We start from the raw sequence: 15334 nt of genomic DNA, 5'->3' as shown, positions 1-15334 counted from the left end.
CAGAATTTCCTTCCCTTTTCAGGCTGAATAATATTCCATTGCACGTATATACCACATTTTGTTTATCCATTCGTCAGCGGACACTTGTGTTGGTCCCATCTTGGTTTATTGTAAATAACGCTTTTATGAATGTGGGGGTGCAAATACCTCTTTGAGATCCTGCTTTCAATTTCTTCTTTGGATATATATCCAGAAGAGGAATTCCTGGATCGTATGGTAAGTCTAGTTTTAAATTTTTTGAGGAGCTATTATGCTGTTTTCCATACTGGCTGCACCATTTTATAATCTCACTACCAGTACACAAGGGTTCTAACTTCTTCACATCCTGCCCTTTATCTCAGAAGGTTCACCAAACCCCCACCTCTACTCTGCTTTCTGCATCATCTCTTTTCTCTTTCCAAAATTCCATTTCCTAATTCATCTAGAGTGGGAGGGCCTCAAAATCAGGTGTTTTACTTTTGTAAACCCAGAACCCAGTACAGGGGTTAGGACATATTAGCCTCTCAAAAAATGTTGGCAGAATGGAAGAGTCATACTACTAGGATTATTTGTATTTATAAGGGAACAAAATAATTTTAAGAATCTTACTTTAAAAGTAATTTAAGAAAGTGCAATTCTAGGTTAAATTAGAACACAAGATTAGCCCTTTTAAATTTTTCTAAAATTATTCTTAAATTTCTTTTATGGTCTCTAAACTGAAAATTAAAAAAAAAAACAATTAAAAAGTTTTATTGTGCTGTTGACTATAATGTCGCTTTTGGGGAGGGAAAATTTCTGATATTTATTATTATATTTAAACATCTCCTTACATAGCCCTAACTCTGTATGTTTTATCATAAATTTCAATCTTATATATGTATAAAAGACTGAAAAATTTCTCTCCGATAATCTGAATAAAGTAGAAAATTGTAAGCAAATGCAATACTTTGTTATTTTGGACTTTTGTGGTGGCCCCCTGAATACACATCATCAAATCACACATCGTAAAATCTGCAAGTGAGATAGAGCATCTGGTCCTTGTCCTCAAAGACGTAATAATCTAAAGGAGAACTAGAATGCATATGGGAAGAGCCACAAGAGCAGGTACAAAGATAACACGAAATTATAAGCACAAATTAGATGATCTCAGTTATAGACCTAGCAACCTATACCATTCACACGTACATGTATTAGGAATGCTAAAGAGGTAAATAAAGCACATCTGCAATGACTAGACCCAGTGGTGGTTTAGTCATTGATTGATTCAGAGAAGCAGAAGAGCCTAAGCAGGACTCTGGAGGAGGGGAAAGCCTTGGCTTGGTGGAGAAAGGGGCAGAGGTGTTTGAGAGAAGGAAGTTCAACTGCTGGTCCAGAGCCCGCTGAGAAGAGTGGAAGGCAGAATGGACTGTCAGGAGAGAGGCAAGTGTCAGGAGAAAGGCGGGGACTCAGGGGGTCCTGTAACGAGTGGGTAGCACTTAAGCCCATGTGTGGGAAACCAGAGCCAGTGCCGGTTTCTAATACGGCAAGATGGGATCAAACAACAATACTATTCCCACTTCCCTACCCGCAGCCACCACCCCAAGTGGTTCCTTCCCCGGAGAATAATCAGACCAAGCTTCTTTAACCCCGGGTATTTCTGATAACAAGTAAGATCACAATCCGTGTCAGTGCAGTGGAAGCTCATGGTACAGAATGCTGGCCATTTTACATTAATGTGGACACAGGGCACATGAGTAGTTCAGCCTCACTGGTAATAGTACCCAGTGCTTTAGCAGTTTAAAAATTTTTTGGGAATGTAGTTGGTATGCCTACATTATCAATTCTCTCTTAGCACTGCCAACATGGTCTCTATGCTCAGCACTTCTCCATCTGGTCACCCACAGCCAGACTGTAACAACAGAGACTCAATGTTGCCAATCATCTGAAGGCTGATTCTTGATGACAAGTGAGAAAACTGCCTGAGAAAAAAACTCCGAAGGGGCTTGCACTGTACTCTCTGTTCTGTGTGCTCTTTTTGGGGGGAGAGAGAAGATTGAATGCTTTCTTTATTTTGTACTTTTTATTTTGAAATACTTTTAGAATAACAAAAAAGTTGCAGAAATGGTACAGAGAGTTCCCGTATATCCTTCAGCAGCTTGCCCCAAACTTGACATCTTACAGAACGGTGGGTGGAGGATCCAAACCAGGAAATGGACGTTGACACACCACAAAGGAATCCACAGACCTTATTTGAGTTTCACCAGTTTTCCCACTGATGTCCTTTTCCTGAACCAGAATCCCACACTGCATTTTGTTACCATGTCTCCTTAGTCCCTTCCAGTCTGAGGTAGTACCCAGCTATTTCTTTATCTCCCACGACCTCACACTTTCGAGGAGTACCATGACCCTCCTCTGGAGTTCGACGTCTTATGTTTAGGTTGAGGCTGTGCGTTTTCTGGGAAGAAAACCACAAAGGTGATGCTGTTCACTACTAAGGGTCTCCCATCAGGAGGTACGGGGTGATGTGTCCTATTACTGGCAATGCTTACCTTGATCGCTTGGTAAAGGAGGTGTCTGCTGGTTTCCCCACGGTAAAGTCACTGTTCTCCCTTTGAAATTAGTAAATAATCTTGTGGGTAGATACTGCGCAACCATTCAAATATCCTGTTTCTCATTACTCCTGTGCCTACTGATTTCAGCAGCCATTGGTTTCTTGCCTGCAGGAATCATTACTGTGCCGTTTGCTGAATGGTGATGTTCTATTTCCCTCATACCTGCTACCTTTATTAACTGGAATTCTGTAAAAAAGAGCTGGCTCTTGGGGCGCCTGGGTGGCGCAGTCGGTTAAGCGTCCGACTTCAGCCAGGTCACGATCTCGCGGTCCGTGAGTTCGAGCCCCGCGTCAGGCTCTGGGCTGATGGCTCGGAGCCTGGAGCCTGTTTCCGATTCTGTGTCTCCCTCTCTCTCTGCCCCTCCCCCGCTCATGCTCTGTCTCTCTCTGTCCCAAAAATAAATAAACGTTGAAAAAAAAATTAAAAAAAAAAAAAAAGAGCTGGCTCTTTTCCTGCATTTATTTGTGTATTCAATTATTTATATTCGTGTAGACTTACAGATATTTGGTTTATTCTAATATGCTATTATTATTTTATTTTATTGCTCAAATCGTTCTGGCTTACACTTTGGGGAACTCCTTCAAATGGGTGTGGTCTGTGGTGTCCTTTCAAAAACCCTCCATCCATTTTGGCACTTCCTTACTTTTTGGCATCACCAAGCTATTCCAGGCTCACCTGTATTTCCCCTACCCCAGGCCTGGAATCAACCATCTCTCCAGGGAGCACGGATTCCTTTTACTGGAAAATGGTGTTTAGATACTAAGATTTGGGTCCTCTCGGTGGACAGACCCAGGGAATGTATGCACTAATGATGACATACATTTCAATATGTCATACACATTTTATTTGTGGTGTTCTGTCTAGAAGGAATTTTTAACAAGGGATTGTGAAGACAAGCATTTTTTTTTAACGTTTATTTATTATTGAGACACAGAGACACAGAGCATGAGCAGAGGAGGAGTAGAGAGAGGGGGAGACACAGAATCCAAAGCAGGCTCCAGGCTCTGAGCTGTCAGCAGAGCCCTACACGGGGCTCGAACTCACAAACGGTGAGATCGTGACCTGAGCCGAAGGCAGACGCTTAACCGACTGAGCCACTCAGGAGCCCCAAGACAAGCATTTTTTTTTTTTAATTTTTTTTTTTTCAACGTTTATTTTATTTTTGGGACAGAGAGAGACAGAGCATGAACGGGGGAGGGGCAGAGAGAGAGGGAGACACAGAATCGGAAACAGGCTCCAGGCTCTGAGCCATCAGCCCAGAGCCTGACGCGGGGCTCGAACTCCCGGACCGCGAGATCGTGACCTGGCTGAAGTCGGACGCTTAACCGACTGCGCCACCCAGGCGCCCCTAGACAAGCATTTTTAATGTAGTTTCTTTGAATCTCAATTGTATAACAAAATCTTTAGGGACATTCAGAAATTTGATGGAACTCTCAACTGCTTGAAATCAATTTCTCTTGTTCGCATATTTCATCATTTATGCACTGGCATACAAATGCATATGGTTTCCCCCTAACCTGGGAGGAATATAAAAAATACTTCCTCTAGTTATTGTCCTCTAAAATTTCCACTTTTTTGGTGGCTCAGTCAATTCCGCATTCGGCTCTTGATTTCGGCTCAGGTCATGATTTCACAGTTCAGGAGATCAACCTCTGCATCCGGCTCTGTGCTGACAGCACAGAGCCTGCTTGGGATTCTCTTTCTCTCCCTCTCAATCTGCCCCTCCCCTGCCCGCTCATTGGCACTCTCCCCCTCAAAATAAATAAATTAATTTTAAAAAATTCCACTTCTTTTTTAAATGCTTGCAAACAATAATTTTGGTTTTCATTCGAACTTCTAGTAGCCTCAGAGGGACCGATTCCACAGTGGAAGGACAAACAGCTTTCCTTAGCAAACCCTCTTCATAGAGAACGTTCCACACATGGGTTGGGTGACAGCAGAGTGCCAATCCCTGGGACACCCGCTGGAGCAGAAGAAGACATGACTCTCTGCACTCTCCCTGAATTACCAGCCTGTTAACCACAGTGTGAAGGTCAGCGTGCTCTGTAAACTTTCTATTTTGGAAGAATTTTAGATTGACAGAAACATCGCAAAGGTAATACAGAGAATTCCCATATACCTTCCACCCAGCTCCCCCCAGTACATCTTACATAACTACGGCATAGTCATCAAAGCTAAGAAATTAACATTGGTACAATACTATTAACTAAACTACAGGCTTTATTCAGACACAAGTTTTTCACTGATTTTTTTTTCTATTCCAGGATATCATCCATTGCGTTTAAGTCATCCATTTTTAAAGGGAAGTTTTAAAAAATTAGACTAACAGATAATTTATATGCTAAATATATCAAAGTATAATATCTCACGCCTTTGCTCACTTAAACTACCGTGTTTAACTTCTGCCTATGTCTGTTCCTCTCTAATACACACCTATTCCCCTTCACCCCTCGCATCTTTTCACTATATAACCCCTCTAGAGTACATTCCTCACATCCAAGACCATCCCAATGATAAGTCATCTAAATATAAGAATCTGTTAACTTCCTTAGAGCATTACATTAGGTTTACACTAGCACGGCTTTCCCAGGGTTCACATCTAACTGCTAGTTATGTGTTTTAGCGCCTTTGTAGAATTTTTTTCTAATTTAAAATTTCTATGCAAATTTTCTACCCTAATCTTTACTTAATCTTGACAAAGGTTTAATATAAAGATGGACCCTAGTGCCCTCACTCACAAAACAAACAAGGTATTCTGAGAGAAGAGAGGGAATCCCACAACTCGGAAGGACTGATGATGGCTTAAAAGTTTGTGGTACCATTTGTAAATAACCTAAATTTTAAGATATTTCATAATTATCTTTTAAATTTCTATTTTAGAGTGGTTTTTTTTTTTTTTTGGTTTTTGCTTTTTATTTAAGTGAGAGAGCATGAACAGGGGAGAGAGGCAGAAGAAGAAACAGAGAGAATCCCCAGCAGGCCCCATGCTCAGCACAGAGCCTGACACGGGGCTCAATCCCACGATCCTGGGATCATGATCTCAGCCAAAATCACGAGTCAGATGCTCAATCGACTAAGCCACCCAGATGCCCCTAGAATGTTTTATAAAACATGTATAAATTAGTATAACATATTTCTAATTTATGTATCTAAATCTGTTTATCTATCTATCTATCTATCTATCATTTCTCTCTCTCTCTACACACACACACACACACACACACACACACACACACACATAGAAAAGCTTTGCTTAAAATTTTTCATTAGTGAGTACACTATCAAAGTACTTTGGAAGTATGCCTTAGAACTTGAATGTGTCTCTCACTCCATAAAACCCTATTTCATCAACACTACCCCTTTTGTACCTCCCTGCAAACATAGCTGGGATCTGTCTAGACCAGTGATTTCCAAACCTGGCTGTGTATCAAAATGACCTGGGAGCTGGATTAAAATCAGATTCCTGGGCTTTTTCCCAGCAGATTCTTACTCACTCAGTCTGGGATGGGGCCTGAAAAGCTATAAATTTAAAGAGCTGCTGACATCACTCAATGCACACTGGCAGGTTTGGGAACCACCAGCAAGAGTGTGTTTTGTGGACACAGATAACCGTATACTACAATGTATACGTATTTGGGTCACCTGCACAATTTCCTCTTTCCCCCCATATCCAAATATGCTCTTTAAAAACAAGGAAGCAACCTTCCTCACCCATAGTAAGCGTTTGGCTTGGTGTAGTACATTCCTTAGACTATATGCACTAGATAAAGATTAATTTAGTGGCTTTGAAAAGATTTTTACAAAAGGCTAAGTTGATCTGAAACGCAGTAAAGAAGACACCATAAATGATAGTTGAACAGTAATCTAAAATATCAAACACTAAATATTTGCAAAGTAATTAACTATTTCTGACCTGGCACCAGAATGGTGATGGCCGTCTGCACCGCCTTTCGGATGATACTGTCTAAGGCAAACATCCAGTGTGGCTTGATGTTATGATTCCGAAGAACTTTATTGACCTGGAGAAAGAGGGTGACATTTAGTCTACTTTAATTTTTAGTTGCAAATAACCTAGCTGACACAAGCATCTGGATGACATTCTATCAACAAAACAACTATGAGGTTTCTTCACCTTGAACTGTGAGTAATTTCTTTATGTCACCAGAAAACAATAAAAAAGTGCCATTTCAAATTAAAGTCTGGTGACCCCCACGTAAGCAAATCAAAGGCAGTCTGGTTAAATGAAATGTTGCTTCTTCAGGACTCAGAACATGCAACTTCCATTTTTTATGATGACTTCAGATTGGATGATGGAGGTGGTAAAGGAGGAAAAAGGAATCCAAGGGCTTTAAATAAAAATAAACACTGACCTTCAGTGTTGTGACTCTGAGGAGGAAGCTGCTAGAATATTCCAGAAATGCTGTTCACAGTGAAAGTCTGGGTCGTAAGGGTATCTTTCTTTTAGTGACTAAAAATATGCATTATCTTTTAAAAAATAACCTTTATCAGGGGTGCCTTGGTGGCTCAGTTGGTTGAGGGTCTGACTTTGGCTCAGGTCATGGTCGTAAGAGTTTGTGAGTTCGAGCCCCATGTTTTAGCCCTACATTTGAGCCCTGTGTTTGAGCCCTGCATTCGAGCCCCGCTGCCTGTGCAGAGCCTGCTTATGAAACTCACTTTCTCCTCTTTCTCTGCCCCTACCCCACTTGCACTTTCTCTTTCTCTCAAAATAAATAAATAAATAAAAACTAAAAAAAATAATTATTGGGCATCTGAGTGGCTCAGTCGGTTGGGCATTTGACTCTTGATTTTGGCTCAGGTCATGATCTCAGGGTCAAAGGATTGAGCTCCACACTGAGCTGAGTGTGGAGACTGCCTGGGCTCCCTCTCCCTCTGCCTCTCCCTCACTGTGCGTGCTCTCTCTCAAAAAACTAAAAATAAATAAATAAAATTAAAAAAAAAAAAACCATTAGCATAAAGCTAAAAGAGGCTTCTCTAAAATTTGAGTTAACTCCACTAATTGCTGGTCGACATGACCCTCTAAGAAAAGTGGCTATTTTCCCCACAGGGCTCTGACCAGAGATTTTATTAGTTTTTTTTGAATGTTTATTATTTTTTTTTTTGAGAGAGAGAAACAGAGTGAATGGTGGGGGGCAGAGAGATGGGGGGGCAGAGATTTTAGAGGGAGCAAGGGAGATGGTGACCTAGCTTCAAGCCCATGCCAAAAGCTGGGGTTCCAGTTGCTTATTCTTGCCCTTGGCCCCCCATCAAAATCCCCCAGTTTAGGGGTGCCTGGGTGGCTCAGTCTGTTGAGTGTCTGACTCTTGGTTTTGACTCAGGTCATGATCCCAGAGTCGTGGGGTCAAGCCCCATGTGGGGCTCCACACTGAGAGTGGAGCCTGCTTGGGATTTTCTCTCTCTCCCTCTGCCCCTCCCCCTACTCATGCTCTCTCCTTTTCTCTCTCTTATTGAAAAAAAAAGTCCCCCAGTTTAGAAAGGAGTCAGTCTGAGGAATTCCTCAGAGTAGTTGCTCCCAAAAGGAAGTGAACCACTGCTAGGTTCGCACTTGTTCTAGGAAATCCTTTCAGAATGAGTTTGTTCTGGTACCTTCATTTCTTAAAGAATTTGCCTGCTTCTATGACCAGTGTGGAGTATAGCATTAGGTAACTGGAACATTTCTCTCAAGAGTCCCACACAGAAGATGGAAGAGGATCCTCTAGAACTATGACCCACTCCTCATAGCTCTTCATCAAACAGGGCACATTATTGGGGTTCATTGCCATCCTGGACAGTGATTGAGCAAGAGCAGGTGTGTGTGTGTGTGTGTGTGTGTAAGACCCAGGCCCGAGGCCCATGATTAAAACAAATCCACTCTCAATCTGAATTCTACTGGCCAATTTGTTTCCCAGCCTGTAGGCTGGAAGTCAAATGTGTGGGCAAGTGCAAAATCAGTAAATTCTTTCATTCTGTTTGCAGATGGTTAGGTTTCCCTAGTTGCAGTGAAGTGTGCCTTTAGCATTTAATTATTAGTGATGGGCTTTGCCAGTTGCTTTCATTACCCAGGATCTCAGTTGAGTCAGGAGTGCTGTTCCCGTCCACAGGACAGCACAAAGACCAAGAAGCTTACACAGAGTTTCAGAGAACACCAGTGGCCATTGGAGGATTATAATTTGGTTTTAAATGAGAGATCATTTGGTGCACCAAATACAATTGTCAAGGCATCTATGTAGGAGAAATAAACACATTAGGAGTGAGTTAATTTGGGGGATTTAAATACAATTATGCAAAGTGCTTCTATATTTATACCCGAGGCGCCATCAGGAACTCTCTTATTTCAGTCTCCCTCACCCTGTGAAGACCTATTAGGAGTCACTTCAAGCTTTCTTGCCACAGAGTTCCACAGATAAGTCTTATTCAGGAACAGCATGTTGTGTGTTGAATCAGGGTTTTGAAAGACGGGCTTCTAGTTGGTGTTGCAGAGCAACTCCATTTGAGAGGGCAGAGCCTTCAGCAATCTCTCATTAGATCATGTGGATTGATTTTCATTTAGTGACGAATTAATATGTTTTAAACAAACATGTTTAAAGTGTTGTGCATGGAAACCAGAGAAAAAGTGAAAAAAAGAAAAAGAAAAGTATTGGTTTTATTTAGCAGTGATCATCCCCATCTGTACCATTGCATTTTTCTCAACGACCACTAGATGGCAGTCCACGTACAGAATTAGAAAGTGAACCACTACAGTGGGCTGTGTGGCTAAAGTTAAAAGAACAAATAGTGACCGGCTACGTGATTTCATAAGCACACAGTTCAGCCACGGGAGCTGTCTGTTAGTTTTGCTATTTCCCACGGTGTTCAATATCACGTGTATCTAGCTTTGGGAGATACAAGCACATACAACAACAAATCTGCTGTTTAGCAGCTCACAGAGAGGCAACCAACCAGCTCACACTTAATCATCGAAAAAGACATTCATCAACATTCTTAAAGAAAACAGAACTTATGTCTTATCTTATTTTGCTGATTTTCGTTGGCCGTTTGTGGGAAGACAGCAGCAAAATGTCATACTTACGGCATCTTGAAAACCGAAGAGTACCACCTGAACTTGACTGATGCCATGGCTGTCAAAGTCAAGTTCTAGCTTCAGCTTAGACAGTGTGGTGGCTATGATTTTTCGGTCCGTGGATCTCACAAATTCTCTGAGGCTTGCAATGAGGGTTGTGATGTGTTCCCATTTTAGTTTAGGTTCTTCAGCCCCCTGTGAATAAATTAACCTGTCAGTTGATCTGTGTGGGACACATTAGTCATGAGCCTGCCATTCTCACAGCCCTTGATGGGAACTGGGCTTCAAAGTGCCCCCAGCTAAGGGAAAAAGACCAGATTTGAACTCGATGCTCCACCCCCACCCCCACCCACCACCCCAAGAATAATCAGACTTTGGGAGGAAGGGTACTTACCCCATACATTGGTGAATAGGTACGATTTAGTCAGATGTAGAGAGCTTTGCCCGAACAGGGACAGGCTGAGGCAATAAAATTCTTGCTCAGAAATTTTAATGGGGGACTAAAGAGAGATCAGACAATGAGCCATAGGATCTTAAGCTCAAAGTCAGTCTAGAGAAATAAGTCCTAAAATAGCAGCATGAGGGGCACCTGGGTGGCTGAGTTGGTTAAGCATCCCACTTTTTTTTTTTTTTTAATGTTTATTTATTTTTGAGAGAGAGACAGAGAATGAGTGGTGGAGGGGCAGAGGGAGAGGGAGACACAGAATCTGAAGCAGGGTCCAGGCTCTGAGCTGTCAGCACAGAGCCCAACGCGGGGCCTGAACTCATGAACCGCGAGATCATGACCTGAACTGAAGTCGGACGCTCAACTGACTGAGCCACCCAGCACCCCAGCAACAGACTCTTGATTTAGGCTGTCATGATCTCATGGTTCACGAGTTCAAGCCCCACATGGGGCTCTCTGCTGTCACCATGGGGCCTGCTTGGGATCCTCTGTACTCCCCTCTCTCTCCACCTCCCCAGCTAGTTCTCTTTCTCTCTTTAAAAAATAATAAACTTAAAACATTTTTTTTTTAAATAGCAGGAGTACATCTAGTTATAAGGAAGGAAGGAGAAGCAATAGCATTGAGAATGACAATCTACGTGGAGAGGAGAAGGGAATGCGCAGAAATAGAAATGGCACACCATGAGGGCCAAGAGCAGCCAAACCCAAGAAAGGACAGACAAACTCCTGGCAAGTGAAGGCCCTCAGAATCACTCACTAGTTTCAGTCTCTGTGAGGTTGGGCTAGGCACCATCGCTGGAATACCTGAAGATGCCCCCCTCCTTCACTGGTACATGAGGCAACCTACAATGTGCCCCCAGAACTGCAACTGCCCTTGAAGTGTGTCAATTCCTTTCAACCACAAGGGGCTCACTTCAAGGGTGCCTGGGTGGCTCAGTCGGTTAAGCTCAGGTCATGATCTTGCAGTTTGTGAGTTCGAGTCCCGTGTCAGACTCCGAGCTGACAGCCTGGAGCCTGCTTTGGATTCTGTGTCTCCCTCTCTCTCTGCCCCTTCCCTGTGCTCATACTCTCTCTCTCTCTCTCTCTCAAAAATAAACAAAAAAAAATTTTTTTAAAAAGGGGGGTGCCGACTTCAAACTCCACGCTTAAAATAATTGCTTACCCACCAACGAGGCCATTAGTTGTAAGAATGAACCAATGGACAATATTTTTACATATTAAAAATATAATACGATAATTAAACACATTCCTTCTGTCAAGGTGAATTTTTCTACTTTGTGCAAGGAACCTTGTTTCTTTAAAGGAAAGATAGTAGGGTGTTACTTATCCTCATTTAACTTCAAGAAACAAGATTTTTATTATATTCATTTCTATCTCCTAGTGCACATTTTGTTACTACACCATAAAAGTTAAATTCCTCAATTGGGCTATGAAAATTACAATTTCTAGGATTCTATTAAAATTAAATAAATGTACCATCAAGTTCTTTCTCTCAGTATATTTTCATTTGGGGAGCTCTCTCTCATGTTTATGTTTTCCTGAGAAAAGATTATATTGAAAAGCTTGATGGCTGTCATTAAGGGAATTAAAACCAGACTGGGAACAATTACAAACTTTGTTTCTTTTCTTACCGCCAACTAAATTACACCCAAAGTAAAGATTCACAGGCAATATCATAATAACATGAAAATATGTTCAAGAAGAAAAATGTGAGTTATTCAGAAGTTGGAAGCTTATCTTAGTGACAAGTCAGATACATGTTTGCCAGCAGATGAAACAGCAAACATTTTCCTGACATTAGCTTTGTTTTCACAACAGAAAAACATGTTGCTTCCGGTCTTTTGGACGTGTGTGCCACTGTCCTACAGAGGAACGCTGTCGACTCTGGCAAATGTTTTCTGTCTGGGGTATTTCATCCACTTACATAATCGGTATTTCTGTTCTAACTCCTGTGTTCATGTGCACTCATCAGCATGCCTACACAAATGAGCATCTCGGGTACCAGGGAGCCTGATTCAGCGTCAGAAGGTGCCATCTGACAGGTGTGCCTTTCCTAGCACTCGGTACCATCCAGATTCTTCCGCAAAGGTGCTCTCTAGTCTTTATCCTTTAAACCTTCTCAAAATGATGAGTGAGCTTCAGAAGGATGTTACAGGTTGAAAGGGCTTTTGTGGGCTGGTTTGGGGACCTGACCAACATCTCCATGCTTGGTCTTGTTACAAAAGGGCAGGCTTACATGTAAAGATGCGTCTAGAGATATTTAAGGCAATGAAAATAATTATTTCCATCTGGTTGTAGAAAAAACTGAAAGAGATGAGACAACTAGGATTAGCTTGCTTGATAACGGTCACAGCAGCAATAATAATAGTAACATGTGTGACACACTTTCTATTATTATCTCAATTGCTCATGGTCTTAGTTATTCCCTACAGAAACTCCATGAGGTAGATACCAGCGTTCCTCTGTCATATAGATTGGGAAATTCAGCCTCGGAGTAGTTAAATCACACAGCCTGGAAGTGGTGGGGCCAGGCCTCAAGCAGAGGCAAGCTGAGGCTGAGCCCAGGCTCCTAATAATTGCATTCTTCTGCCCCCCATCAGCTGGAAGAGCCGGCAGTAAGCCTAGACTGGGACCTGCTCTACCTCTAGGCCACCATGTGACGTCACAGCATCCTTAGCGATACATTCAGAAGGACCCTTGCTATCACTGGATGATTCGGGATTTAGCATGTGATTCTGACTCACAGTTTCTCACCGGTCCCTTCAGGCGGGTGCACCAGCACATGCCGTCTGATGGTTGCTTTTAAGAGTATTTTTCTTTCTCCTTCTATGGAAAACATTCAAGTGTGCATGAAAAAAACAGGAAGTCACAGACAATTAAACAGGATTAACCAACGGCGAAATTTAAGACTTTCAGCACAGTCATGGAAGTGAAGTCTCCTGCCAGGCTCTGTGCTGAGAGCTGGGACCCTGACAATGGTCACGGCAGTCCTGCCTGGTGGACCTTCAAACTCCCCAAACAAGCAGACACTTTCTGCGCTGGAGGAGCACATCCTTTGGGGTGATGATGAGATTTGGGCAATGCCCGCATTCCCCATGTTTCTGACCTCCGACAGGCACCTTGCACTAGTGGCCGCCGTGCGGAGAAGTCTTCACAGCGGCTAACGGCGATTTCCTTTCCTTCCCCACCTAAAGCGCCAATCCCTCCCCTGCTTTATGTTTCTACCAGCACTGGTCGCCGTGTGGGAGCTGTCACCCAGGGAGGAGAACGGTGTGGTGGTTAAGAGCACGGAGCCTGGAGCCAGACTGTGGGGGTCTAAATCCTGACTCCGTTGCTTAGGGCTGTGTGGCCTGGGCAAGTTACTCAACAACTCTGTGCCTCTGTGTCCGCTTCTCAAAACGAGGATGCCAACAGAACTATCACTATAGTGCTATTGCCATGGGGATTAAATGAGTGAATACACATGAAATACTAAGAACAATACTTGGCTCATGCAAAATGTTTGCTCTTATTACGCCACACGGAATATATTACTATAGGTTTACTATTCATACTATATATTATAACTGTATGTGTGGCTATATACATTGCTACTACTACTATATCTTTACTAATTTTTATTGTTTTTTCTTCCCACTACAATGTCAGCTGCAATGGGGTACATTTTCTTACAGTTTTGTTCACTGTAGTATCTACAGCACACAGACGAGTGATTGTCATTCAGTAGAAGGTTAATACGTATTTGCTGAATGAATGAACGACTTCCAGTTGCTGCCCAGATGCACCTTTCATCTGAATCTGGTTCCCCTTCCGAGGCACCTTGGGTGGCTCAGTTGGTTAAGTGTCTGACTCTTGATTTTGGCTCAGGTCGTGATCTCGAGGCTCATGAGATAGAAAGCCCTGTGTCGGGCTCTGCTCTGAGAGCGTGGCGCCTGCTTGGGATCCTCTGTCTCCCTCTCTCTCTGTCCCTCCCCCACACTCACTCTCTCTTTCTCTCGAAATAAATGAACTTAAAAATGTTTTAAATTTGGTTCCCTCGTCCTTGAATGACCAGAGTGAGCAGAAGGAAAGGCAAGAGAGAAAGCTACAGGTTCAAGACTGCTCCCGTCTCCTCCACACCCCCCACCATTCCTGTGCAGAGTCCTGGGTACTCACTCTACCCCCAGCCCAGAGCCCCAGCTGCCCCCCAGCCCAGAGCCCCTCCTTTCTGGGCCTCAGAATAACCGCTCGAGACACCTTTCCTTTAGGACCCAAGCAGGGTTTTCCCAGAAATGCAGATGGCGTTCATTTCAGGTCTTGTACCCAGAGACCCTGCTGGCACATACGTGGCCTTTGTCCCTTCTTACGGGATCAAAAGAGGTGGGCATTAGACAATTGCTAAGGTGACAGAATCAGCAGAGGAACTTAGTGGGGTTCTCAAGACAAAGACAAGAGCCAAGGAAGAGAGTGTTGCTCCATTTAACTCCCAGGACAAGCTGAGACCAGATAGACCATTGGCCTGAGAGACAAACTTGGCGTGACTCCTCCAGCTACACCCTTTTTGCAGCTGTTTTCCCAAGACAGAAGGCAGGGAAGAAGGTATGCGCAGGGGAGACAGATGGTGGCCACCGGAGCCAGAGCAGGGAGACGCGTCCCTGACGCCTATGCAACTAAAAGAAAACACCAAGTGTCATGTCTGCAACCAAGCATGTCTGTGGAGGCTTATACCCTCAAGAGACCTGAGCTTCCGCTCCAAACACAGGAGGCATCACCAGAGGCTTGGAGCTGGGGGACACCCTGCTTCTACTGGGACAAATTTGGGGAGGGGATTCTTCCTCGTATCTACAGATATGCAGAATCCCAGGGAACATATTTTCCCAGATATTGGGGACTGAACTGGCCCCCGCCCCACCACTGGCCCTAATTGACACATAGAAGCCCTAACTTCCCATGTGACTGTATGTGGAGAGAGGGTCTTTAGGAGGTAATTAAGGTTACGTGAGATCCTATCAGTGGGGCCCTAATCCAATAGGGCTAGTGTTCTTACAAGGGGAGGAAGAGACACCCCCCCAGAGTGCACAGGGATAGAAGGCTGGGGGAGGACATGGTGAGAAGGTGCCACTTCAAGCCACGGGAAAAGGCCTCAAGAGAAACCAAACCTGCCAACACCCTGCTCTTAGACTTTCAGTCTTCAGAAGTGTGAGAAGCAAATTTGCTGTTGAAGCTACTCAGTCTGTGGTATTCTGTTAAGGCAGCCCCAGCAAACGAATACAAGAGGGAATA

General features: G+C 43.4%; 1 protein-coding gene across 3 annotated transcripts in view; it reads right to left on the bottom strand.

Annotated features, from left to right (window-relative positions):
- The window catches only part of MAP3K5 (mitogen-activated protein kinase kinase kinase 5), a 207798-nt gene that overhangs the window by 11699 nt on the left and 180765 nt on the right, over positions 1-15334 (bottom strand). For all 3 annotated transcript variants that reach the window (XM_047102683.1, XM_047102684.1, XM_047102685.1), the window contains 2 exons: positions 9637-9822; positions 6484-6589 (listed from right to left, as the gene is read on the bottom strand). In XM_047102683.1, coding sequence (XP_046958639.1) covers positions 6484-6589; positions 9637-9822 — 292 coding nt within the window. The remainder of the gene's footprint in view (positions 1-6483; positions 6590-9636; positions 9823-15334) is intronic.

Source organism: Lynx rufus, unplaced genomic scaffold (assembly GCF_022079265.1).
Source record: "Lynx rufus isolate CCGP_SWC_20201006 ecotype Redwood Valley unplaced genomic scaffold, mLynRuf1.p SCAF_6, whole genome shotgun sequence".
In the NCBI taxonomy this organism is placed as follows: domain Eukaryota; kingdom Metazoa; phylum Chordata; class Mammalia; order Carnivora; family Felidae; genus Lynx; species Lynx rufus.
The sequence above is the reverse complement of the archived record's forward strand: the minus strand, read 5'-3'. Positions and strand labels throughout refer to the sequence as shown.